Source organism: Pseudophryne corroboree, chromosome 8 (genome assembly GCF_028390025.1).
Source record: "Pseudophryne corroboree isolate aPseCor3 chromosome 8, aPseCor3.hap2, whole genome shotgun sequence".
NCBI lineage: Eukaryota > Metazoa > Chordata > Amphibia > Anura > Myobatrachidae > Pseudophryne > Pseudophryne corroboree.
This window is the reverse complement of record NC_086451.1, coordinates 344577031-344604835: the sequence shown is the minus strand read 5'-3', so window position 1 is coordinate 344604835 and position 27805 is coordinate 344577031. Positions and strand designations below refer to the sequence as shown.

Sequence of the window (27805 nt, the reverse complement as noted above, 5' to 3'; positions counted from 1 at the left end):
TGGAACCCAGTAGACTAATGTCTCTTTGAGCATCTCTCATATATAAGACAGCATCTTTTATATGCCCTAGGATCAATAAAATGGTATCCTTATCTGGAGTCTCAATTTCCGCTGATAAGGAATCTGTCCATGCTGCTACAGCGCTACAAACCCAGGCCGACGCAATTGCCGGTCTGAGCAATGTACCAGAATGTGTGTAAATGGACTTCAAGGTAACCTCCTGCTTGCGGTCAGCAGGATCCTTGAGGGTAGCCGTATCTTGGGATGGCAGCACTATCTTTTTTGATAAGCGTTGTCAAAGCTTTGTCCACCCTAGGGGAGGATTCCCACCGTATCCTGTCCATTGGCGGGAAAGAATACGCCATAAGAATCCTTTTGGGAATCTGCAGTTTTTTGGCTGGAGATTCCCAAGCTTTTTCACATAACTCGTTCAACTCATGTGAGGAGGGAAAGGTAACCTCAGGTTTCTTTCCCTTATACATGTGTACCCTCGTGTCAGGGACAGGGGGTTCCTCTGTGATATGCAAAATATCTTTTATTGCAATAATCATATATCTAATACATTTTGCCACTTTTGGCTGTAATTTTGCATCATCGTAGTCGACACTGGAGTCAGAATCCATGTCGGTATCTGTGTCTCCTATTTGGGATAGTGGGTGCTTTTGAGACCCCGAAGGCCCCTGCGACATAGGAACAGACATGGGTTGACTTTAAGGGGCAGACTAGATGGGCCAAGTGGTTCTTATCTGCCGTCAAATTCTATGTTTCTATGACTCCCTGGCTGTTCCCTAGCTTCAGCTTTGTCTAATCTTTTGTGCTTAAAACATTCCACATATCCATCCAGTCAGGTGTCGGCGCTGCCGACGGAGACCTCACATTCCTATGCTCCCCCTCGTCCCTAGGCGAGCCTTCTACCTCTGACATGTCGACACAGGCGTACCGACACACCACACACTCAGGGAACCTCTTATCTGGAGACAGTTCCCCCACAAGGCCCTTTGGAGAGATAGAGAGAGAGTATGCCAGCACACACCCCAGCGCTATATGACCCAGGAAAAAACACAAAATGTTTACCCAGTAGCGCCTTTATATATAAGTATATGCGCCAATTATGTGCCCCCCCCCCCCCCCTCCTTTAAAACCCTCTTTCACCGTGAATAAGCAGGGGGAGAGTCTGGGGAGCTTCCTCTCAGCGCTGTGCTGTGGAGAAAATGGCGCTGGTGAGTGCTGAGTGAGAAGTCCCGCCCCCTCGGCGGCGGGCTTCTGTCCCGCTCAAATATTGAAAAACTCTTTATATATATATATATACAGTGCCCAGCTGCATATATATATATGTATTTTTTGCCAAAAAGAGGTTTTCATGCTGCCCAGGGCCCCTGCGCCCTTACAGTGACTGCCGTGTGTGAGGTGTATGGGAGCAATGGCGCACAGATTTACTGCTGTGCGTTACCTCAGTGAACATCATGAAGTCTTCTGCCGCCTCTGAAGTCTTCTTTTCTTCTCATACTCACCCAGCTTCTATCTTCCGGCTCTGCGAGGAGGACGGCGGCGTGGCTCTGGGATGGACGGCGAGGGTGAGACCTGCGTACCAATCCCGCTGGAGCTAATGGTGTCCAGTAGCCCTTAGAAACAGAGCCTAGAAACTCACAGAAGTAGGTCTGCTTTTCTCCCCTCAGTCCCTCGATGCAGGGAGTCTGTTGCCAGCAGGCTCCCTGAAAATAAAAAACCTAACAAATACACTTTCTGACAGGAAGCTCAGGAGAGCTCCCTGTAATGCACCCAGTCTCCTCTGGGCACAGCATCAAACTGAGGTCTGGAGGAGGGGCATAGAGGGAGGAGCCAGTGCACACCCATACCTAAAGTCTTTCTTAAAGTGCCCATGTCTCCTGCGGAGCCCGTCTATCCCCATGGTCCTTACGGCATACTTGCCTACCCTCCCGGAATGGCCGGGAGGCTCCCGAAAAACCAGGGCCGGATTAACAATGGGGCGGATGGAGCTGCAGCTCCAGGCCTCCCCATCAAAATAGGCCCACAGCATCTCTATGAAAAATGTTTCTCCTATTACAGGCTGCTGAAACCCTGGTAAATCACCTCCCCTGGCTGCCCGCCAGCAAATAAAGCACCAGGCACTCTCACACACGGACTCACACATGGCCGTGGTACAGTGGGAGGCTTCACTAGCTCTGCATGTCAGCGCAGTGTTTCAGGCTGGCCCCTCCTCCCAGGGGGCGGAGCTACCGGAGCAAGAGATCCAGGCACCGTGACCAGGCACAGTCAGAAAGTGAGAGTGTGACCAATGCAGGCATCGCTGCTCAGCACTGCACGGTGGGTGGCAGCTGTTATTGCTCCACACAGAGGGACACTGCTGACATCAGAAGAAGAGCCTGATGTGAGTTGCAGGGGAAGGACGGCCCTTCAAAGCAGGGGTATTACAGGCTGAAGCACCTCCCTGCATCTTCCATGTGTGATGTGAGTGACAACTGCTCACCTTCCTGCAGCTGCGCATGGGGTGTGCGATCCTCGTGGCAGATCTATATCAGGAGGCGGAAGTAGAATAATTAGGCACTGGGGAGAGTGCAGAAGGGATGATTCTAATGTACAGTAGCTGCCTGAATTTCACCGTTAATGAGGCAGGAAAAAAGTAATCAGTGGGGATATTTTACATTAATGACAGAAAACATAAAGACTTCTTTATATATCTGTATATATCTACCAAATGGTGAGGTTTGTTCTGTGATTTATAATATAACTAGTTATTGTGCAGATATTTTTACTTTCTAGACCTACCCTCCCATCTGTTTCTGCTCTTATTCTTCCTCCCATCACCACCTGTTCTTCCCCTATTCCTCCCGTCTCCTCCTTTTCTTCCCCGTATTCCTCTCATCTCCCCCTATTCCTCCCATCACCACCTGTTCTTCCCCTATTCCTCCCGTCTCCTCCTATTCTTCCCTGTATTCCTCTCATCTCCCCTTATTCCTCCCATCACCACCTGTTCTTCCCCTATTCCTCCCGTCTCCTCCTATTCTTCCCCGTATTCCTCTCATCTCCCCTTATTCCTCCCATCACCACCTGTTCTTCCCCTATTCCTCCCGTCTCCTCCTATTCTTCCCCGTATTCCTCTCATCTCCCCCTCTTCCTCCCATCACCACCTGTTCTTCCCCTATTCCTCCCGTCTCCTCCTATTCTTCCCCGTATTCCTCTCATCTCCCCCTATTCCTCCCATCACCACCTGTTCTTCCCCTATTCCTCCCGTCTCCTCCTATTCTTCCCCGTATTCCTCTCATCTCCCCCTATTCCTCCCATCACCACCTGTTCTTCCCCTATTCCTCCCGTCTCCTCCTATTCTTCCCCGTATTCCTCTCATCTCCCCCTATTCCTCCCATCACCACCTGTTCTTCCCCTATTCCTCCCGTCTCCTCCTATTCTTCCCCGTATTCCTCTCATCTCCCCCTATTCCTCCCATCACCACCTGTTCTTCCCCTATTCCTCCCGTCTCCTCCTATTCTTCCCTGTATTCCTCTCATCTCCCCCTATTCCTCCCATCACCACCTGTTTTCCCCTATTCCTCCTGTCCCCTCCTATTCTTCCCCGTATTCCTCTCATCTCCCCTTATTCCTCCCATCACCACCTGTTCTTCCCCTATTCCTCCCGTCTCCTCCTATTCTTCCCTGCATTCCTCTCATCTCCCCCTATTCCTCCCATCACCACCTGTTCTTCCCCTATTCCTCCCGTCTCCTCCTATTCTTCTCCGTATTCCTCTCATCTCCCCCTATTCCTCCCATCACCACCTATTCTTCCCCTATTCCTCCCGTCTCCTCCTATTCTTCCCAGTATTCCTCTCATCTCCCCCTATTCCTCCCATCACCACCTGTTCTTCCCCTATTCCTCCCGTCTCCTCCTATTCTTCCCCGTATTCCTCTCATCTCCCCCTATTCCTCCCATCACCACCTGTTCTTCCCCTATTCCTCCCGTCTCCTCCTATTCTTCCCCGTATTCCTCTCATCTCCCCCTATTCCTCCCATCACCACCTGTTCTTCCCCTATTCCTCCCGTCTCCTCCTATTCTTCCCCGTATTCCTCTCATCTCCCCCTATTCCTCCCATCACCACCTGTTCTTCCCCTATTCCTCCCGTCTCCTCCTATTCTTCCCCGTATTCCTCTCATCTCCCCCTATTCCTCCCACCACCACCTGTTCTTCCCCTATTCCTCCCGTCTCCTCCTATTCTTCCCCGTATTCCTCCCATCTCCCCCTATTCCTCCCATCACCACCTGTTCTTCCCCTATTCCTCCCGTCTCCTCCTATTCTTCCCAGTATTCCTCTCATCTCCCCCTATTCCTCCCATCACCACCTGTTCTTCCCCTATTCCTCCCGTCTCCTCCTATTCTTCCCCGTATTCCTCTCATCTCCCCCTATTCCTCCCATCACCACCTGTTCTTCCCCTATTCCTCCCGTCTCCTCCTATTCTTCCCCGTATTCCTCTCATCTCCCCCTATTCCTCCCATCACCTCCTGTTTTCCCCTATTCCTCCTGTCCCCTACTATTCTTCCCCGTATTCCTCTCATCTCCCCTTATTCCTCCCATCACCACCTGTTCTTCCCCTATTCCTCCCGTCTCCTCCTATTCTTCCCTGTATTCCTCTCATCTCCCCCTATTCCTCCCATCACCACCTGTTCTTCCCCTATTCCTCCAGTCTCCTCCTATTCTTCCCCGTATTCCTCTCATCTCCCCCTATTCCTCCCATCACCACCTGTTCTTCCCCTATTCCTCCCGTCTCCCCCTATTCCTCCCATCACCTCCTATTCTTCCCCGTATTCCTCTCATCTCCCCCCCATTCCTCCCATCATCACCTACTCTTCCCCTATTCCTCCCATCACCACCTGTTCTTCCCCTATTCCTCCCGTCTCCTCCTTTTCTTCCCCGTATTCCTCTCAACTCCCCCTATTCCTCCCATCACCACCTGTTCTTCCCCTATTCCTCCCGTCTCCTCCTATTCTTCCCCGTATTCCTCTCATCTCCCCTTATTCCTCCCATCACCACCTGTTCTTCCCCTATTCCTCCCGTCTCCTCCTATTCTTCCCCGTATTCCTCTCATCTCCCCCTATTCCTCCCATCACCACCTGTTCTTCCCCTATTCCTCCCGTCTCCTCCTATTCTTCCCCGTATTCCTCTCATCTCCCCCTATTCCTCCCATCACCACCTGTTCTTCCCCTATTCCTCCCGTCTCCTCCTATTCTTCCCCGTATTCCTCTCATCTCCCCTTATTCCTCCCATCACCACCTGTTCTTCCCCTATTCCTCCCGTCTCCTCCTATTCTTCCCCGTATTCCTCTCATCTCCCCCTATTCCTCCCATCACCACCTGTTCTTCCCCTATTCCTCCCGTCTCCTCCTATTCTTCCCCGTATTCCTCTCATCTCCCCCTATTCTTCCCATCACCACCTGTTCTTCCCCTATTCCTCCCGTCTCCTCCTATTCTTCCCCGTATTCCTCTCATCTCCCCCTATTCCTCCCATCACCACCTGTTCTTCCCCTATTCCTCCAGTCTCCTCCTATTCTTCCCCGTATTCCTCTCATCTCCCCTTATTCCTCCCATCACCACCTGTTCTTCCCCTATTCCTCCCGTCTCCTCCTATTCTTCCCCGTATTCCTCTCATCTCCCCCTATTCCTCCCATCACCACCTGTTCTTCCCCTATTCCTCCTGTCTCCTCCTATTCTTCCCCGTATTCCTCTCATCTCCCCCTATTCCTCCCATCACCACCTGTTCTTCCCCTATTCCTCCCGTCTCCTCCTATTCTTCCCCGTATTCCTCTCATCTCCCCCTATTCCTCCCATCACCACCTGTTTTCCCCTATTCCTCCTGTCCCCTCTTATTCTTCCCCGTATTCCTCTCATCTCCCCTTATTCCTCCCATCACCACCTGTTCTTCCCCTATTCCTCCCGTCTCCTCCTATTCTTCCCTGTATTCCTCTCATCTCCCCTTATTCCTCCCATCACCACCTGTTCTTCCCCTATTCCTCCTGTCCCCTCCTATTCTTCCCCGTATTCCTCTCATCTCCCCTTATTCCTCCCATCACCACCTGTTCTTCCCCTATTCCTCCCGTCTCCTCCTATTCTTCCCCGTATTCCTCTCATCTCCCCCTATTCCTCCCATCACCACCTGTTCTTCCCCTATTCCTCCCGTCTCCTCCTATTCTTCCCCGTATTCCTCTCATCTCCCCCTATTCCTCCCATCACCTCCTGTTTTCCCCTATTCCTCCTGTCCCCTACTATTCTTCCCCGTATTCCTCTCATCTCCCCTTATTCCTCCCATCACCACCTGTTCTTCCCCTATTCCTCCCGTCTCCTCCTATTCTTCTCCGTATTCCTCTCATCTCCCCCTATTCCTCCCATCACCACCTGTTCTTCCCCTATTCCTCCCGTCTCCTCCTATTCTTCCCAGTATTCCTCTCATCTCCCCCTATTCCTCCCATCACCACCTGTTCTTCCCCTATTCCTCCCGTCTCCTCCTATTCTTCCCTGTATTCCTCTCATCTCCCCCTATTCCTCCCATCACCACCTGTTCTTCCCCTATTCCTCCCGTCTCCTCCTATTCTTCCCAGTATTCCTCTCATCTCCCCCTATTCCTCCCATCACCACCTGTTCTTCCCCTATTCCTCCCGTCTCCTCCTATTCTTCCCCGTATTCCTCTCATCTCCCCCTATTCCTCCCATCACCACCTGTTCTTCCCCTATTCCTCCCGTCTCCTCCTATTCTTCCCCGTATTCCTCTCATCTCCCCCTATTCCTCCCATCACCACCTGTTTTCCCCTATTCCTCCTGTCCCCTCCTATTCTTCCCCGTATTCCTCTCATCTCCCCTTATTCCTCCCATCACCACCTGTTCTTCCCCTATTCCTCCCGTCTCCTCCTATTCTTCCCTGTATTCCTCTCATCTCCCCCTATTCCTCCCATCACCACCTGTTCTTCCCCTATTCCTCCAGTCTCCTCCTATTCTTCCCCGTATTCCTCTCATCTCCCCCTATTCCTCCCATCACCACCTGTTCTTCCCCTATTCCTCCCGTCTCCCCCTATTCCTCCCATCACCTCCTATTCTTCCCCGTATTCCTCTCATCTCCCCCCCATTCCTCCCATCACCACCTACTCTTCCCCTATTCCTCCCATCACCACCTGTTCTTCCCCTATTCCTCCCATCTCCCCCTATTCCTCCCATCACCTCCTATTCTTCCCCGTATTCCTCTCATCTCCTCCCCATTCCTCCCATCACCACCTACTCTTCCCCTATTCCTCCCATCACCACCTGTTCTTCCCCTATTCCTCCCGTCTCCTCCTATTCTTCCCAGTATTCCTCTCATCTCCCCCTATTCCTCCCATCACCACCTGTTCTTCCCCTATTCCTCCCGTCTCCCCCTATTCCTCCCATCACCTCCTATTCTTCCCCGTATTCCTCTCATCTCCCCCCCATTCCTCCCATCACCACCTACTCTTCCCCTATTCCTCCCATCAAAATCTCAAAATTGCGAATAGAAATTTCTAAGCAGTTTCTGAGTAGCTCCAGACTTACTCGGCAACTGCGATCAGTTCAGTCAGTTTCGTTCCTGGTTTGACGTCACAAACACACCCAGCGTTCGCCCAGCCACTCCCCCGTTTCTCCAGCCACTCCCGCGTTTTTCCCAGAAACGCCAGCGTTTTTTCACACACTCCCATAAAACGGCCAGTTTCCGCCCAGAAACACCCACTTCCTGTCAATCACACAACGATCACCAGAACGACGAAAAAACCTTGTAATGCCGTGAGTAAAATACCAAACTTCTTAGCAAATTTACTTGGCGCAGTCGCAGTGCGAACATTGCGCATGCGCAGTTTGCGGAAAATCGCTGCGATGAAAAAGAACGAGCGAACAACTCGGAATGAGGGCCATTGTGTTGTGTTTTAAAGACAAAAGGCATTGAGTACTACAAAACTTCAGTGCTCAACAATGATCACAAGGATGACAGCAGAGATACTGTATAACCATAGATCATCAGATACTTATCAGCCACAGATGTCAGGGTGGTCAAAAAGTTAGGCATGAAAGCTGTCAGCCTAATTATACAGATACTCTTTCACAGGTAGCGTGTGTTTTTTGATTCCCTTTCTGGGGTTTGGATTCATGTTTATATGTTTTTACAGTATCTTTAGTTATAATTTGTCATTTATTCTTAACCATTCTTACTTCGCAGCTTGGCACGTCATTGTTTTTCTATTTTTCAAATATGAGAGGCAGTTGCGGGCATTTGGGGTTGCTATAGCAATGACAGCGCTGCACTGCATATTATGGTCATGTTAACAATAGGTGTTTCCCTTTGTTCAAAGACTCTTACATTACACTATTAATATACCCTTTGTGTAGACCACACCCCCACAACAATGGTCACACCTCCAACATCACTAATCACATCCACATGATGCTAATCACACTCCCTGAAGGTGGCACACAATAGGCCCTTCATAAATTTCAGCTCCAGGTCCATGTGGACCTTTATCTGGCACTGCGAAAAACGGGTGACCCTCCCGGCCCACCGGAAGAGCAGGCAAGTCTCCCGATTTACGGGGGTCACCCCCTGCCCGCCGCCCACTTAACGAGTAAAGTGGGCGGTCCGGGCAGGCGATGACGCGATTCTTGTTGAATCGCGTCATCGTAACCACGCCCCCTGCTGTATAATGCCGGTAATCGCGGCATTACACAGCGGGGGGCATGGCTTAAATGACGCGTTCCAAAAGCCACGCCCGTTCCGCCTCCGGCCCACCCCCGTTCCGCCTCCGGCCCCGTTCCGCCTCCGGCCCGCCCCCCTTGCGCGTCACCTGACTGCCAGCCCCCCCTGCTGAGCCGACGGGCTGCTCTCTCCCGGAGAGAGCAGCCCAGAAGTCAGTAAGTATGCCTTACGGAGTCCCCAGCATCCTCTAGGACGTAAGCGAGATACATTTTTCACAATGACAGATGTAGCAGCGCCCTCCAGTGGCCGGCGCCCTTAGGCAGCTGCCTAATGGTTGCGTCGGCCCTGCCCCTACCCTCTCTACGTTAAGAGTGGGCAAGAGGTAATTTATTTTTATTTTCTAATATTGTATTTGAATTAAAACGTATGCCCCCGTAATGTTTAGTATCAGTACCTTAATAAAAATAATGTCTTTGCGACTGACTGGGCATGTTGGGACTTACAGTGCCTACCAAGGTGCACGGCAGGCTGCCTAGGCTTTGCACTGCCGCTATAGTATTAGTACTCATGCATGCATGCTGCTGTACTACTCTACTTTTAAATTGTTGTTCTGTTCTCAGATAGAGCTATCCATTCCAATCCCATCTCAACATTCTATTGGCGCTCTAGTCACATGATGATGTTTCACGCGGTTACACGCGGCTACCCTGTACTTCAAACAAGCACTTTTGAACCTGATTGGCCTATACTGGACACGTGAGCACAGATCTAACGGCAAAGCGCACGCATCCTCGTTGCTATGGTGACTGAAAGCAACGCTTCTTCCAGAAACATGGAGACAACGGCGCATGCGCGGAGGCGTGTCTCCTGGTTACTCCTGCTATGCTACGGTACTGTACAGCTGAGCACAGCAATGTGAGAGAAACCAAGGTAAGTGTGTGTCAGTGCTCTGTAGGCCATATGAATATTCCGAAAATGCATATCACGAATTAACTACGGTTATGCGATGTAGTGTCCCAATATGACGATAGCAGACACGTGATGCATAATGTTCCACTCGTGTGAACATCACAGATTTTTCTCAGGGTGTTCTCATCTCAGGTTGGAAGCCAGCCAACTACAGTGAGGTGTGGAGTATGCATGTCGCTGATCTGTTATACATAGTCTGGTGGGTGTTTAACAATGTAGGAAGAAAATAAACCAGTCTGTAAGAATTTGGAGGTCTTTGTTTTGGTGATTGTGTAAAATCCGGAATGGTTTAGATACCGGAATGCCGGTCCGGTTTCCTGCAGAAACCTCTGTCGCTGTGGAGCTTTCTGTGCCCGTCTCCATGTATGTGACAGCTGCAGTGCCAGATTAAAGTCCACACGGGCCTGGAGCTGAAATTTATGAAGGGCCTATTTTGTGTTGAGGTGATGGTATCGGGATGCAGAGAAAAGGGATAGGGATGAGGGTATTGGGATGTAGGGACAGGGTGTAAAGGTGAGGGTATCGGGATGCAGGGACAGGGTGTAGGGGTGAGGGTATCGGGATGCAGGGACAGGGTGTAGGGGTGAGGGTTTCGGGATGCAGGGACAGGGTGTAGGGGTGAGGGTATCGGGATGCAGGGACAGGGTGTAGGGGTGAGGGTATCGGGATGCAGGGACAGGGTGTAGGGGTGAGGGTTTCGGGATGCAGGGACAGGGTGTAGGGGTGAGGGTATCGGGATGCAGGGACAGGGTGTAGAGGTGAGGGTATTGGGATGCAGGGACAGGGTGTAGGAGTGAGGGTATCGAGATGCAGGGACAGGGTGTAGAGGTGAGGGTATTGGGATGCAGGGACAGGGTGTAGGGGTGAGGGTATCGGAATGCAGGGACAGGGTGTAGAGGTGAGGGTATTGGGATGCAGGGACAGGGTGTAGAGGTGAGGGTATCGGGATGCAGGGACAGGGTGTAGGAGTGAGGGTATCGGGATGCAGGGACAGGGTGTAGGAGTGAGGGTATTGGGATGCAGGGACAGGGTGTAGGAGTGAGGGTATTGGGATGCAGGGACAGGGTGTAGGGGTGAGGGTATCGGAATGCAGGGACAGGGTGTAGGGGTGAGGGTATCGGGATGCAGGGACAGGGTGTAGGAGTGAGGGTATTGGGATGCAGGGACAGGGTGTAGGAGTGAGGGTATTGGGATGCAGGGACAGGGTGTAGAGGTGAGGGTATTGAGATGCAGGGACAGGGTATAGAGGTGAGGGTATTGGGATGCAGAGACATGGTGTAGGAGTGAGGGTATCGGGATGCAGGGACAGGGTGTAGAGGTGACGGTATCAGGATGCAGGGACAGGGTGTAGGGGTGAGGGTATCGGGATGCAGGGACAGGGTGTAGGGGTGAGGGTATCGGGATGCAGGGACAGGGTGTAGGAGTGAGGGTATTGGGATGCAGGGACAGGGTGTAGAGGTGAGGGTATTGGGATGCAGGGACAGGGTGTAGAGGTGAGGGTATCGGAATGCAGGGACAGGGTGTAGGGGTGAGGGTATCGGGATGCAGGGACAGGGTGTAGGAGTGAGGGTATTGGGATGCAGGGACAGGGTGTAGGAGTGAGGGTATTGGGATGCAGGGACAGGGTGTAGAGGTGAGGGTATTGAGATGCAGGGACAGGGTATAGAGGTGAGGGTATTGGGATGCAGGGACATGGTGTAGGAGTGAGGGTATCGGGATGCAGGGACAGGGTGTAGAGGTGACGGTATCAGGATGCAGGGACAGGGTGTAGGGGTGAGGGTATCGGGATGCAGGGACAGGGTGTAGGAGTGAGGGTATCGAGATGCAGGGACAGGGTGTAGGAGTGAGGGTATCGGGATGCAGGGACAGGGTGTAGAGGTGAGGGTATTGGGATGCAGGGACAGGGTGTAGGGGTGACGGTATCAGGATGCAGGGACAGGGTGTAGGGGTGAGGGTATCGGGATGCAGGGACAGGGTGTAGGGGTGAGGGTATCGGGATGCAGGGACAGGGTGTAGGAGTGAGGGTATTGGGATGCAGGGACAGGGTGTAGAGGTGAGGGTATTGGGATGCAGGGACAGGGTGTAGAGGTGAGGGTATCGGAATGCAGGGACAGGGTGTAGGGGTGAGGGTATCGGGATGCAGGGACAGGGTGTAGGAGTGAGGGTATTGGGATGCAGGGACAGGGTGTAGGAGTGAGGGTATTGGGATGCAGGGACAGGGTGTAGAGGTGAGGGTATTGAGATGCAGGGACAGGGTATAGAGGTGAGGGTATTGGGATGCAGGGACATGGTGTAGGAGTGAGGGTATCGGGATGCAGGGACAGGGTGTAGAGGTGACGGTATCAGGATGCAGGGACAGGGTGTAGGGGTGAGGGTATCGGGATGCAGGGACAGGGTGTAGGAGTGAGGGTATCGAGATGCAGGGACAGGGTGTAGGAGTGAGGGTATCGGGATGCAGGGACAGGGTGTAGAGGTGAGGGTATTGGGATGCAGGGACAGGGTGTAGGAGTGAGGGTATCGGGATGCAGGGACAGGGTGTAGGAGTGAGGGTATCGGGATGCAGGGACAGGGTGTAGGAGTGAGGGTATCGGGATGCAGGGACAGGGTGTAGGGGTGAGGGTATTGGGATGCAGGGACAGGGTGTAGAGGTGAGGGTATCGGGATGCAGGGACAGGGTGTAGGAGTGAGGGTATCGGGATGCAGGGACAGGGTGTAGGAGTGAGGGTATCGGGATGCAGGGACAGGGTGTAGGGGTGAGGGTATTGGGATGCAGGGACAGGGTGTAGGGGTGACGGTACCAGGATGCAGGGACAGGGTGTAGAGGTGAAATAAATGGAGGGACAATACAAAACTCCTATAGATCACCCTGATAAGCTCCATAGTTGCCTGTGCCCAGGTGTGTGTAGTAGTCTAAATCAGACCATCATGTGAGAGAGTCTCTAACCAATTGCTAGTGGTGCTGAAACACCTATGATGATTGGGCTCTTACCCACTGTGTCAGCAGCAGTATTTCTTTACAAGAGCTCAGGAAGTCCTTTCCCGGGAACATGTCTAAGTGACTGCATACAAAATTGTTCGAATTAGGAGTGGGAGCAGGCTGCAAGATGCAGTGCCATGCAGGCGTCTCCACGCCATTGCAACAGCAACTCGCACCCTAAGCCCACACTAGATAAGAGACGCCTACACTAAATAGTGAACAAATACATATACAGATGTGTCCTAGTACATTCTTGCTGCGGGAGGCAGCGAGTCACAGTGCTGCCGCAATGTGATAGCGCAGGTTCCCGTAGCCAGCGAGTCTCCCATTGACTGCTGGAAGGTGGCTTCCCCTGGAAAATATACATCTCCCGCTACCCCCGCTGAAGGAGATTCTTTGGCTCCTTGTACATAGTGTACAGGTATCGGAAGCATTGCCAGGGAGGGTTAGGGTTAGGCTGTGTCAAAGGGGGGCACGGCTATGGTTAGGCACTAGGGGGTGGGTTAGGCTGCAGGGTGGGGTTAGGGTTAGGCTGTTTCAGAGGGGGGCACGGTTAGGTTTAGGCACTAGGGGGTGGGTTAGGCTACAGGGGGGGTTAGGGTTAGGCTGTGTGAGGGGGGGGGCACGGTTAGGGTTAGGCACTAGGGGGTGGGTTAGGGTTAGGCTGTGTGAGTGGGGGGCGCTGTTAGGGTTAGGCTGCAGGGGGGTTAGGGTTAGGCTGTGTGAGTGGGAGGGGCACGGATCTGGTTAGGAACTAGGGGGTGGGTTAGGCTGTGTGAGTGGGGGGGGCACGGCTAGGGTTAGGCACTAGGGGGTGGGTTAGGGTTAGGCTGTGTGAGTGGGGGGCGCTGTTAGGGTTAGGCTGCAGGGGGGTTAGGGTTAGGCTGTGTGAGTGGGAGGGGCACGGATCTGGTTAGGAACTAGGGGGTGGGTTAGGCTGTGTGAGTGGGGGGGGCACGGCTAGGGTTAGGCACTAGGGGGTGGGTTAGGGTTAGGCTGTGTGAGTGGGGGGCGCTGTTAGGGTTAGGCTGCAGGGGGGTTAGGGTTAGGCTGTGTGAGGGGGGGGGCACGGTTAGGGTTAGGCACTAGGGGGTGGGTTAGGGTTAGGCTGTGTGAGTGGGGGGCGCTGTTAGGGTTAGGCTGCAGGGGGGTTAGGGTTAGGCTGTGTGAGTGGGAGGGGCACGGATCTGGTTAGGAACTAGGGGGTGGGTTAGGCTGTGTGAGTGGGGGGGGCACGGCTAGGGTTAGGCACTAGGGGGTGGGTTAGGGTTAGGCTGTGTGAGTGGGGGGCGCTGTTAGGGTTAGGCTGCAGGGGGGTTAGGGTTAGGCTGTGTGAGTGGGAGGGGCACGGATCTGGTTAGGAACTAGGGGGTGGGTTAGGCTGTGTGAGTGGGGGGGGCACGGCTAGGGTTAGGCACTAGGGGGTGGGTTAGGGTTAGGCTGTGTGAGTGGGGGGAGCTGTTAGGGTTAGGCTGCAGGGGGGTTAGGGTTAGGCTATTTCAGAGGGGGGCACGGTTAGGTTTAGGCACTAGGGGGTGGGTTAGGCTACAGGGGGGGTTAGGGTTAGGCTGTGTGAGTGGGAGGGGCACGGTTCTGGTTAGGAACTAGGGGGTGGGTTAGGCTGTGTGAGGGGGGGGGGCACGGCTAGGGTTAGGCACTAGGGGGTGGGTTAGGGTTAGGCTGTGTGAGTGGGGGGAGCTGTTAGGGTTAGGCTGCAGGGGGGTTAGGGTTAGACTGTGCGAGTGGGAGGGGCACGGATCTGGTTAGGAACTAGGGGGTGGGTTAGGCTGTGTGAGTGGGGGGGGCACGGCTAGGGTTAGGCACTAGGGGGTGGGTTAGGGTTAGGCTGTGTGAGTGGGGGGAGCTGTTAGGGTTAGGCTGCAGGGGGGTTAGGGTTAGGCTGTGTGGGAGGGCAGGGGTAGGGCGGGGGGAGGTGTGAGCGCCGGGAACCTGTACATATAACACACACACTATACATACTGTACATATACTGTACAGTGTAAACACTGTGTACATACTGCAGAAAAGGCAGCTAGTGGGGGCGAGGGGTTAAAGGAGGGGCTGCTACATATTACATATAAGGAGCATGTATTACATATATATTACATATAAGGAACATGTAGTGGGTCACGCTTACAAGAGTGATTAGCCTGCATAGTATTATACACATGTGTGTGACACACTAACCATGTTTTCTGCGATCATGTTGAAGTTCTTCTGCGCCGGGTGCCTGCAATTTCATCCTTCAGCCTCCTATGCAGGCAGCCAGTGTGTGTGAGGGCGACTGTGCTCCAATTGGCTGAATGACTTGTGTGATGTGTCACTCAGCCAATAGGAGCACAGCAGAAACTGCTGAGGAGTTCCTGCACTGATCAGGAATCTCCTCAGCATTACTGCAGGGCAGTCCATGCTCCGTGATAATAGTAGGAGGAGTCACGATGAATTTACCTGCAGCCGAGTATGACTGTGAGGTAAGCCATAAGGTTGGCCGTGCTAGGGGGCGGAGCTACGGGCTGGTCCGGGGGCGGAGCTTAGGACAGGATCTTGGGAAAGACTGAGACTCAGGAGGAGTCAGCAGGACCCCGCTGCTGTGCGTAAAGTGGTCGAGACTTCGGACGGCCGATTTGGGGTCCTGTGGGCCTATTTTCAATGGGGGGCCTGGAGCTGCAGCTCCATCCGCCCCATTGTTAATCCGGCTCTGGACAGCTGGCACACAGATCTCCACAGCGGCAAAAGTCGCTACAGGGAGCCGATCCGGTGTTCTGAAGTCCGGACCGTTCTGGCTTTTACACAATCCCTGGGCCATATATTATTGGGTGAAAAAACTCTGTACTATTCTCCACCTTTGCAATCTGATTAGGCACAATGCATTGTATTATTAAATCTTCTTAGATAATTTCCTGTAAATATTTGTACTCAGCGTTTCCAGATGTCACCCTTTCTCATAGAAGCGTGGTTGTACTACTCTTCTTTCTTCAAAGCGCACTGCCTCACTTGTGGCAGCCTGGCAGGTCATGGTAGCCCCACCTCTCATATGCATGCTATAATGAAGCTTGCTACCACACCCCTCTTTTACTGCATGCTTAGATAATGTTGGAAAGTTGGCAGCACACAGAGCCGGCCTTAGGCATAGGCAAATGCCTAGGGCATTTGGTATGCTCAGGGGCACCAGCAGGTTCTGATGATTAAAATGATATGCGGCATGCCTATATTCTGTGTGTGACTGCGGCTGTATCTGCATACAAAATGCTACGTTGCAGTGTATTCCTGGAAATCACTGTAATGTAGCATTTCATATGCAGATACAGCCACATTCTCACACAGTATATAGGCATGCTGCATATCATTTTAACCAGCAGAAGCTGCTTCTGCATCCTATGCATCCTAGCCACATAGTAATGCAAATAAGATGCATTTTCATAAACAAAAGGCGTCTGACGTTAGCTGAGCTGCCAGCTGACTCATCGCAGGCATCTCCTGCAGGACTGGCGGCGGTGCTAGGGGGCACCAGCCAAAATCTTGCCTAGGGCATCAAATTAGTTAGGGCCGGCTCTGGCAGCACCCCACCCCCACCCCCCCCCCTTCCTCCCTCGGGCCCTAACCAAAACTCTGATACTTACCTTTGAGAAATCATCTGTCAGGATTCTGGCTTTGATCACATGATCACCGGCATCCCGACCGTCGGGATGCTGACCGTATCCAGTGATATGTAAGTGCTTTATAAATAATGATCAATAATAATACTGTGCTTCAAAATAGGCTTCTCATACTATATGTTAGCACTGCAAGGGATTTTTATTGTGCAGTGTTGTAGGGTATGGGGGTAGTTCAGAGTTAATCGCAGCAGAAAATTTGTTAGCAGTTGGGCAATACCATGTGCAGTCCAGGTGTGGCAGATATAGCATTTGCGGAGAGAGTTAGATTTGGATGGGTAATTTTGTTTCTGTGCAAGGTAAATACTGGCTGCTTTATTTTTACACTGCAATTTAGATTTCAGTTTGAACACACCCCACCCAAATCTAACTCTCTCTGCACATGTTACATCGCCCCCCCCCCCCCCCCCCCCCTGCAGTGCACATGGTTTTTCCCAACTGCTAACAAATTTGCTGCTGCGATCAACTCTGAATTAGGCCCTATGTTATAAATAAATGCACAGTAGCAGCACTGGGATCTGTCAGGATCCCGACAGTCAGAATACCAGCAGAGGGACCCCGACGGTCAGAATCTCGACGGATCCCAAAGAGAATTACAGGGGTTAGGATTAGGCTGGGAGGTGATGATTAGGGTTAGGCACTAAGGCTAGGGTTAGGCTGTGGTGTGGAGGCTAGGGTTAGGCTGCAGGAGGGGACAGTTAGGGTTTGGCTGCAGGAACGGTGGGGTAGAGTTAAACTACTTACCGTGATCCATTAGGATTCTGTCTGGATGACTCTATCGGCATTCTGACCGTCAGGATCCTGACCGCCAGGATTTCGTACCCATCCCGCTGCGATATATCATTTTAAAAGTATTTTTATACAACATATTTTATTAATGACATGAAATATAATCAAGTGTTGTATTTTCTCACAGATATTATCTAATATACTTAATAGGTGGCTACTCCCCATCAGAGTAAAAAAAAAAAAAAAAAAATCTGCATAAGTATGTATGTAGGCCTGCCTCCATGTATGGTTATGTTCTATAGTCCGTGCTATTCTGAGTCGTGCGTACCAAGAATGGAAGCTGGTTTCAGATGAGTCTCTTGGACCTTCCATGGGACTGGTGTACGGCTAGTACTAGTGCTTCTGGTTGCAACTGTATAAGGAGAACTTTGGGCAGAGCTGCTCCCACTTGAAGCTGCACAGATCCTTCCATTAGACCTATTGCAACTTGCATTAGCATAAGGTAGTAAATCAGACTATTGTGGCATTACAAAAAAAATAGCCACTTTGCGTCCGACTCGAACGAATCCCAATAGCTACATGCGGCCAATTGTTGACAAATGAGTATCCTGTCCGGTTGCATCAGAATGGTAGTTTGTAATTATATCTATATTACTTTACACTCTTGTTTTGATCCTTAGGTGTTGCTTAATAATGGATACGAGGAAAAAACACTGGGTTGAAGAGTTATTTTCACCACGTTTCAGTGCACAAGATTTCTTTCATGAGTCTTTTGAACCGGATCTGCTGACATCAGAAAAGGTGGCCAAGGAAAAAGCCAAAAGAGTGGAAGGGATTTACCAGGCTGCAGTTGATAAAGTTCAGAAAGAGGAAAAGCAGAAAAGAAAAGAGATCTTGTCCAAGATGATCATTCGAGATTATGACCAGGCAGACCCAGCCCAAAGTGCCACCTGCCGGTACTGCCAGAAATTAAATACTGATTCTGTTACTGCTGTTGATGGCAATAATTATTGCATTTGGAATGAAGATGAACTGAGCCTTTTAAGACATGAAATGAATAAAAACCATTCTGAAGGGAGCCGCTTGAAACTTCAGTTTAGTGCTTGCAAGATTGAGATATCTGAATTGAAGGCCAAACAAAAGGAGACCGAGCGGGAGTTGGAGGCCTTGAGATTGACACTGGCAGCATCTAAAAGAGCAAATGAATGTAAAAGTGTCTTGATAAAGCAGATACAGAAAGATGGAGAGAAAAAGGATTCAGACCTACAGGTTCTAAAGAAAGACCTGCAGGGAAAATGTGTGATGTTGAGCAGACTTACTAGGAATTTAAGTAGATCTAGGGAGGAAATCCAGGATTTACAGTTCCAGAAACAAGATTTGGAGCAGGAGTTAAAAACTTTGAAACTGCAACAGGAACTTAGAAATGACTTTGCTATTGAAAATGTGAAACTGCAGTACGAAGTAAAAATTAATAAGTTGCTCCGAGAAATAGAGACTATTAAAGAAAAGAGACAGAAATAAAAATCAGCATGCTAGAGATAAAGAGGTGTATTCAATTGATATCGGATTTCCCGACTTGTCGGATGAGCTGCAGTTTCCAACAATTTCTTTTCAATCAAACTGCCGTTTATCCGATAAGTCAGAAAATCCGACTTGTCGGAAAACACTTTGATTGGCGGATTAGCCGCGGATCCACGTGTTTTGTCAAATTCGCAGCCAAATCCGTCAGGTTTTAGCCCCGTTTCCGACAATGTCAATTCGACTTGACAATGCCTATTCTATACCTTGTATAAAACACTCTAAAAGGTTAAAGAACACAGTACGCAATTGGCGCACGAGGTACCGTAAGGGTACGCCCTTAGCGTAGCGGACGCTGTATCGGGAGCGAAACGCTCGCGAGAATACGCTGTTGGTATCGGGCACACTATAGGTGAGCGACTACCGTAATGCTACGCTATCAGCGTAGCGGACGCTCGAGACCACGAGGAGATCACGAGCGGCGCAGACGCTTACAGAGTTAAACCTTTACAACTATACCATAAACAATGTACTTACCGTATTTTTCGGACCATAAGACGCACTTTTTCTCCCCAAAAATGTGGGGGAAAAAGTACATGCGTCTTATGGTCCGAATAATACATATGCAGAGCAATAAAAACCTTAAGGAGCGCTCTCAATGCGCTGGGTGGGAGCGCACTGGGTTGGAGAGGCTGCAGTTATCGAGTGCGGGTAGCGGGTAGCGGCGGGTCCTGTCTGCTGCTTTGCCGTCATCTGAGAGCGCGGCAGCAGAGCGCCAGCATCACGTGACTGCCCCGCTCCCTCCCCTCACCTCCTCCGAGTCCTGCTGCTGCTGCTTTGCAGTCATCTCAGATCCCGGCATCTGAGAGTGCGGCAGCAGAGCGCCGGCATCACGTGACTCCCCCGCTCCCTCCCCTCACCTCCTCCGAGTCCTCGGGCAGCGTAAACTGACAGGCTGGATGCGGGGAACCTTGTATACACAGTACAGTTGTGAGGTAAAAAGGTTCTCATCTGCCTGAAAAAGCTGCTCTGTACTGTGACTATGGCAGTGCTTGTGTGGCTGCCTCTGTCACACACTGTCCCAGAAAAATCTTATATTACACTATTTGGTTCAGATTTTTTTTTCTCCTGTTTTCCTCCTCTAAAAACTAGGTGCGTCTTATGGTCAGGTGCGTCTTATGGTCCGAAAAATACGGTATACTGTAAACCCTTGTGCAGTGATAAGGTGTAAATGCAACACAGTGTAACCTTGTTAGTTTAAAAGCTGTATGAGCGTATGTGACGCTCTGAGAACCCTTTAGCAATATAATAAACACTCAAATACCGGTCTAAGGGTCTAACGCCTTTTAAGGAAATGAATGAACATTCAATTGCAAAAGAATAATACAATACAAGTTATACACTACCAAGATAACATAAAATACCTAACCGAATCACTACACATAAAATACAATAAAGATACAATTACATTTAAGGGGGAAGGAGAGAGAGAATGGCTTACAATAAACATGAGGTAAGAATATGGTTGCAGAGAAACTTACGCACCAGGGGAAACAATCGCAAGCGCCTTTTCTGGATATCCAGCTCCCGATTATCAGCAATGAGAACCGTTGAAGAGAGTAGAGAGCTGGCCCAGATCGGCTTGTCCTTTTATACACTACACACAATACAGTACAATGGTCCCTACATTCTTATTGTTCATTGGACACAGGAATTCGTCTTCGCATTATAACAAAAGGTCATAGGTTGGTTCATACAGGTGGGCTGTGACTATTCCTAACTGCTCAGGTGGGTGGGAAACTGGGTTTCCCGCCGCATGGGTAATAAAGTGCAAATATAGTAAATGTCCATAAACTTCTTATGTCCATAACTATACGCACGAGCGATTAATCCGCTTCAAACCAACACCGGAATATTGCTAATTATATTCTCTTCCGATGGGTACTAAACACCACTGTGTAACCCCTGTCTGACCCTTCGTATCAAACAAAGAGGGATCTCTTTGTCCCCGAACATACTACATTAACTAAACTTTCAGATTCTATCAAAGGGACCATAATCTACAAAATACATTATATGAATAAAATATGTTACGATTGAGTCGCCCGCTAGACGAACACCAACTCTACCGTAAATGCGCATACCATGCGCCTGCGGGTGCACGCAACTGAGAGTATGCGCACGCACGGGAGGGCTCATGCACGCGCAGCAGGCACTCGCATGAGGTGCATATATGGCAGTGTGCAGCGTGATATTTTTCTGACTTTGACAGTCCACCCTTTGGCTGTCACCAATAACTGCCACTTCCTAAAACATTTCAAAAAGAGAAAAATATATGTCATGTATAATACATTTCGATGATTGGGTAGGGGAGAAGAGAAGAAGGTGAGAAAAAGGTATGATCTAGTGAGATAGTAGAAGCATGTATGTATGAGTCCATGTTTGAGGGGTCATGTATCATCGTGCCGTACGTGTTTTAAATCAAGCTTCGAGGTATTGCGAAGTATACATTTGAATTCCTTCTTATCCCGTGGTACGGGTCTGTGGATGGGCTGTCAAACTTTACCGAGCTCTTTTCGGCTTTTGGTTGCAACAAAATGGGGGAGCACATTTTAGTTGATGATACATGAATGGGGGGAATATGTGAGTGCTGATATCTGTGCCTATATTCCCTATCGACTATGTGTGTTATTACCTGAAGGTTGTAGAGATGAAGATAAAGAACAATTATGGTAAATGCAGTGATAAACTATGTGAGTTTAATATACATTTGCCGATTGAGGTCTTGTCTTGTGTCTTGTCTTGTCTTGTCTCGATGTACATGTTGACTGTAGTCTCCCGATGCTTTTGCTATAGACGGTGTGCAAAAAGCTTTTTCAATGTCCATAGACTTACAAAAAGTGTTGGGCTAGCGTAAAATTAAAGGTACTAGGGATATGGGGGGTCTATGGCATAGTCCATCAGTTGTCTGTGTAAAAGGTTGTCAAATTCTTCTTCCAAGCGGATGTCTTTGTACCTTGGAGGAAAACAAAGGAGAAACGGGTGAAAGAAACGGACCGTGGAATCACATTTTCATCACAACATTGTCTCTATCGTTGGGTCATAAACCAAATCAGTCGTTGTTATTACAGTATCTTCACTTCTTAAACTCATCACTCGGGCACTACGTTTACACTTTGTTAAAACCCGAACGCATCTAAATATCAGACCGACCAATATGATGACACCCAGAATACACAAAAGAAATTTCCCTACATCCATGATAATTCCTTGATCCCATTCTCCTAAACCAGAGAACCAATTTCGCGGGTTCAACCATGACACCCAACCGGTCAGCTCATTACCCACAGCATCGAGGGTGAGATTGTGTCTCCTGCGGAAACTCCCACTTTAATTGGAGAATGTCGTCCATCTTTTGGTCTATGACCTCGACCGGGTCCTCGGTGCTGTTTGTAATATATGTGCAGCACTTTATTCCATACTGAGTCGCTAGGGTAACACAATACCCGCCTGTCACAGCTGTGAGATAATTGAGAATCATCCTATGCTGAACCAGTTCTGTTTTATAAGCTTGGAGCTCCCTTCCGGTATACCTGAATGTGTCATCATACATTTCAGTGATATTGTCTAATAAATTTGCAAGCGCAGATATATATTTATAATTTATCACTCCTCTGGCGGTACGAGTGATATCTAACGCGATTAGGAATTGAATCCCGGTGGATTCATTGATCAGGTCAGAGGCCGGATGCTCTGTTCTTTCTATCAGGTGCCGTTTAACGATGTGCTCGGAATGAGTGTGAGTATAAGGAGCTTGGGCACTGCGGTGAATATCCTTCATTTTAGTGTGGGATATGGTCATTACCTCAGGCAGTACTTTTCCAATATAACACAACCCTTCTGAGTTTGGGGCAAGCCACTTTATACGCCTTCCTCCCGCATATGAAGTATGCATTATCGGGGAGAACATATGGGACGGAGTAGGACATTACCATATTACACATTTTCCATATGAAATCTCCTAACCCTAATTCTCCCATCTGTTTAGTACACGTATCAGTTTGTACGATATGTGCACAGTATCCTGGTGATACCTCTCCAACTCTCATGGTCCTACTTCCTAGGGTATACCTATATCGGAAATATTTTCCACTACCGGCTATGTGGCGTATAAGTTCTGTATCTGTAGGCATTCTATCGGCTCTGTATGAAAAGGTCATGGTTTGGTTATTCCATGACACTTCCCAATTTCCCGGCTTTCGGGGATTGGAAATGTTAAAACATACTAGGGATCTATCCACATGATATTGGTGGAGCTTCAAACTAGGAGGACTGGAGATATTAAACCTCCTGTCCACCGGCCTCCCACCACTTAGCTCAAGTACCTCCCCTATAGTTAAAGGGAATGGTACTAATCCTGATTTGCTATGGCCTTGAGGTACTTGAGAGCATACCCAACAGTCTGTCTGATTTAGTACTTTACCCACTAAGGAGTGATAGTCACTCATTGGATGCCTCTCCATATGGATATTAAAACTGGATTGGCATTTCTTGATGCACCCATCCTCAACTACATTGTCACAATGCCTACAGATGCAATTTTCTTCAGCTAACAATCCTTCACAATGTTTACAAATAACATGGCTGCTAGATCGTTTCCGGTACTCGCCTTTTCTCGGTGATTGTGTTGCTATTGGAAATTTACACCACTGTCTCTGTCATCAGAACCTTTCTGGATCCTTTCTCGACCTCACTGGTACTCTCACCGAAACAGACTGCTCTGGTCAACATCATGGTCAACAGGAAAATCCATATCACAGTCTCTTGGGGCAAGTCCATCTTACAGGAGGAGAAAAGGAGAAATTTGTAATGGGGTACAGAAAAACAGTTTGAGGGGGAGAGAAACTTGTTACGATAATTAGTTCTCTAGTCTTGTTGTTCTTCTTGTTCTGCTGTCATCTCAAAGGTGCTGTCTCTCAGTCTTCCAACCGAACACTCCGGTGATACAATATTTCTTCCAAACCAGCGATCTTTCTGTAAGGAGCAAAAATCTTGCATCACCATTTGTCTAACTGATGTGTGACATACCATCTTTAAAACATGAAAACATGAGTGAGAAGAGAGAAAACAAAAAAAAACAAAAAAAGAGAGAGAGAACAATTCATATATATATATTACATAAACCAACAATAAACAACAACAGGAAAAAAAAAATTTTTCAAACATTTTAAAACATTGTCAGATCTGCCGTTCATCATCAGGCTGTCATATCTACATGTCCAATGGTATCCTTGCTCAGTCCCTCCCACCAGCACCTCCATACTCCACCCTTTGTATCTGGCCAGGATACATTGATGCGGGTAGGTCATGCTGGGGTTTGGTAGACTTCTGCGAAGACCAAGTAGCTATGTAATGTTTGAGTCCTACCGATAACCAATGGGACAAAAGAAGAGAGAGACTCTTTGTTGGGGCACTAAGTCTCTCTCTTCTTTTGTCCCATTGCTTTAACCTATTGACTCTGGGAGCACCACCGACGAGTGATCAGCACTTATAGTGCATACAATTATTCTAAAGTCGGTTACAGATAAAGACCTGTCGTTGGTCAATATCTGCACAAGCAACCTGTTGCGGAACTACCCTTTTGTAGATTAATCCTACCGATAACCGTCAGAGATGGGGAAAAAGAAAACATTTCACAGATACATTTCAAATTTTACCCGGTCATTCCTGTGTCCTCAAGGAATGACCTCCCAATTTGTTAACAATAACCTCAGGCTCACCATCAGTCCTAATGATCACCTTTCCTGACTACATATCATGGGTGTGGCCCAAAATTCTTCCTATATGATCCCTGATTATAATTTGGTGTGTCATAACTTTGCTCATTTCTTTGTCTAGGGGGTCTGACTTTATGTGGGCTATTACAATTGCTGGCATAATGCCCTTCTCTTTTACAAAGATAACAAATCCTTGGCTTCCTCCATGTGCTAGTGGCCTGGGGTTTCGGTCGACTTGATGCCTCCTCTAGTGCTTGGATGCTCATTACCATCAACCGCTCTCCCTGTGCTTCCCTGGTTCTTTGGATATTACGGTCATGCTCGATAGCGGACTCTCTTAATGCAGCCACCGAGATACCTCTCCAGTGAGGTAGAGAGGTTTGTACCCTGATTCTTAGTGTGTCTTTTAAGCCGTCCATTAATACGGACACAGCTACCTCTCTGTGGTGTACATTAGTTTTAATGTCATCTATACCAGTGTACCTAGCCATATCCTGCAGAGCCCGGTGAAAATACTCTGGTGTGGATTCACCTTCTTTTTGTCTTATTGTAAAAATTTTATTCCACTTTACCACTGCAGGGAAATATACTCCTAACTGTAAGTTGATTCTTTTTACATTATCCTGATTATACTCGTCTGTTAGTGGTATTTCTTCATCTAGTTTACAGTCAGCGATAAATTTCACTGAGTCGACATCGGGGGGTAAACATGCCCTCAAAAAAAAATCTTTGTTATTTGGCTCTGCAGAATTTCCTAGCTCTCTAATATACTTTTGACATGCAACTAAGTCTTTCCTAGGGTCAGGAAATTCAGACAAAATTGTTCTTAATTCTGTTCGGGAAAAGGGGCAGTGCATGGCGATGTTCCTGACAGGAGTGACTCCTGAAGTGTCAGTTTTCCCATTTGGTACTGCAATTACCCTGACAGGATTAAGTCCAATAACGTCATTCTGAGTTGGTTCTGCAATATGAGGTACATTTGTTTGTGCGTGATGTATAACACCATACGTACCTGTGGACACGACCTCACCTGACCCTCCGTTAGGGGGTTTGATTACTGCCTTTACCGATTTGGTCGCGTCCACCTGGATGTCTTGTAGGATGGCTTCTGGAAGAGGTACCGACATCGTGCTGGGCTCACTTTCTTGTTTGTAATCCTGAGGGAAGTATAACATGGGGTGCAACTTGCATGGGTTAATAGTTGTACATTTAACAGTATTACAATTATCATCGTTACGTTTATTACAATTAGTCTTATCCTCTATAATACAGTTGCTAAGTGCCTGTTTATCATACCCCATCGTGCCATTCTCTGCAGCCATAATCCTCTCCATTGCCATGTCTCTCCTCCCAAGATGAGAGTCAGATATGTAAGTTAAATTTCTTTGCATTTCACTTTTCTGTTGCCATAACTGTAAACAATCATGTCTAATTCGTTGTTTCCAGGATTTTATGAGACAGATCCTTCGCCTTAAATTATGCAATACCTCTGAGTCAAAACTACCTATCCCAGGAAATGGTGCTTTATCCCCCACAGTCATTCGTGTCCATTCGTCACAAAAGGTCTCAGTGTGGGGACCATACCTCCTCCACATTACTAACCGAGCAGACCCTCGGGGTCTGCGAGCCTCTTCAGTCTGAACCCTGACTGCTGAACGTCCCTGTGTTGTGCACTTGGCTGCCATTGTGGACCTTTTTAACACAGAAAAACTTCCTAAAATGCACCAAACACAGAAGTCTACGGTGGAAGTTCTCCAAGCTCTATCACCAGCTTCTTCTGCTTCGAGTACAACGAATCCGCCCCTTTTTGCAGACCCACGTAATCGTTGCAGGCACTACCAGCGAAAATTCCTTATTTTTACACAAATCACACTTGCATGTGCTCCCTACAACACGCATGGGGGCAATTTAATATATGACCTTATATCACGTTGCGTTATTGGTCACACATACAACCGTGCGGTCCAATCGTACCACTTATAGACACTTGTAGCCTATAAATTGTAGGATCATTGGAGTCTCCATACTGTGCTCCAAAACAGCCAGAGCGTAATACAACGAAAACTTTATCACACTCCGTCGCACGTTTTCACCTAGACCGTGCTCATATTCACCAAGACTTACTTCACCAAGATTTACTTCACCAAGATTTCACCAAGACTTCACCAAGAGGAGTTCAATACACTCATACCGTTTTCAACCCACTATCATTCTATAGTTTTCTGATCAGAAAAATCATTTCCCGTAATCTGATAGCTCTCCCCAGAGGCATTACAGTAAAGTAAGGTATTTAAACTAAGTTTTGGAAACTGAAATCAATTTGTGCTATTATCGCGTGGCTATACTATACCGCCCCCACTAAAACATGCTATTGTGCGATTTGAGTTTCGGTGGGCGTACCCAGATGCTCCGTTGCGTAATATACGCTCCGTGCGTCGACCCTTGCGTCGCGTACGCTAGTCTCACCCTTTTGTTAGAGACACGTGTACGCTGGCCAGATATGTTCACAGAAATACAATTAGTACGTTTATCAATGTAGATGATCTTTAACTGTAATCATCTACCGAGCACCACACAGGTCTCTCCTTGTATTTTAGGCAAAGCTGTGTGTGTGTTTTACAAATTACCCCTTAATGTATTATTTTTACTCTTTAACTACCAATAGCAACAAATCTTTCTCAGCACGTTATCAATTATGAAATGGCAACCAGGAGAATGAGATATGGACAAATATTACTAAGCAAGAAATACAGGTGTGTGTGCTTATGCGTACGTACGCAAAACAGAAACTAAACAGGTTTTAAAAGACAATAACGTACTGTTCCTACCTTTTGGCTCCGGATTCCTTCAGCACTCCTTACTAAGCGAAGCAGACGCTTATCTGGTCAGCACTACGAGGAATATTACCTCCCGCCTTTTGCTGACCGATAATGTCTGCTGAAATTACCTAGTGCAGATATGTGAAGAGCGGGCGAGTCCCCAATTGACAATGCCTATTCTATACCTTGTATAAAACACTCTAAAAGGTTAAAGAACACAGTACGCAATTGGCGCACGAGGTACCGTAAGGGTACGCCCTTAGCGTAGCGGACGCTGTATCGGGAGCGAGCCGCTCGAGCGACACAAACGCTCGCGAGAATACGCTGTTGGTATCGGGCACACTATAGGTGAGCGACTACCGTAATGCTACGCTATCAGCGTAGCGGACGCTCGAGACCACGAGGAGATCACGAGCGGCGCAGACGCTCACAGAGTTAAACCTTTACAACTATACCATAAACAATGTACTTATACTGTAAACCCTTGTGCAGTGATAAGGTGTAAATGCAACACAGTGTAACCTTGTTAGTTTAAAAGCTGTATGAGCGTATGTGACGCTCTGAGAACCCTTTAGCAATATAATAAACACTCAAATACCGGTCTAAGGGTCTAACGCCTTTTAAGGAAATGAATGAACGTTCACTTGCAAAAGAATAATACAATACAAGTTAT

At 48.7% G+C, this 27805-nt stretch overlaps 1 protein-coding gene across 1 annotated transcript; it reads left to right on the top strand.

Moving 5' to 3' along the window:
- Positions 1 to 9381: 9381 nt before the first annotated feature.
- CCDC160 (coiled-coil domain containing 160) lies at positions 9382 to 19868 on the top strand. The gene is made up of 2 exons (XM_063937474.1): positions 9382 to 9620; positions 17699 to 19868. Exon 2 carries the CDS (start codon positions 17712 to 17714, stop codon positions 18537 to 18539), a length of 828 nt encoding a protein of 275 aa, XP_063793544.1. The 5' UTR covers positions 9382 to 9620; positions 17699 to 17711; the 3' UTR covers positions 18540 to 19868.
- The last annotated feature ends 7937 nt before the right edge of the window (positions 19869 to 27805 follow it).

What these genes read in the sequence shown, in the direction of transcription:
- CCDC160 (XM_063937474.1), top strand. Translation starts at nt 17,712, where the DNA reads ATGGATACGAGGAAAAAACACTGGGTTGAAGAGTTATTTTCACCACGT.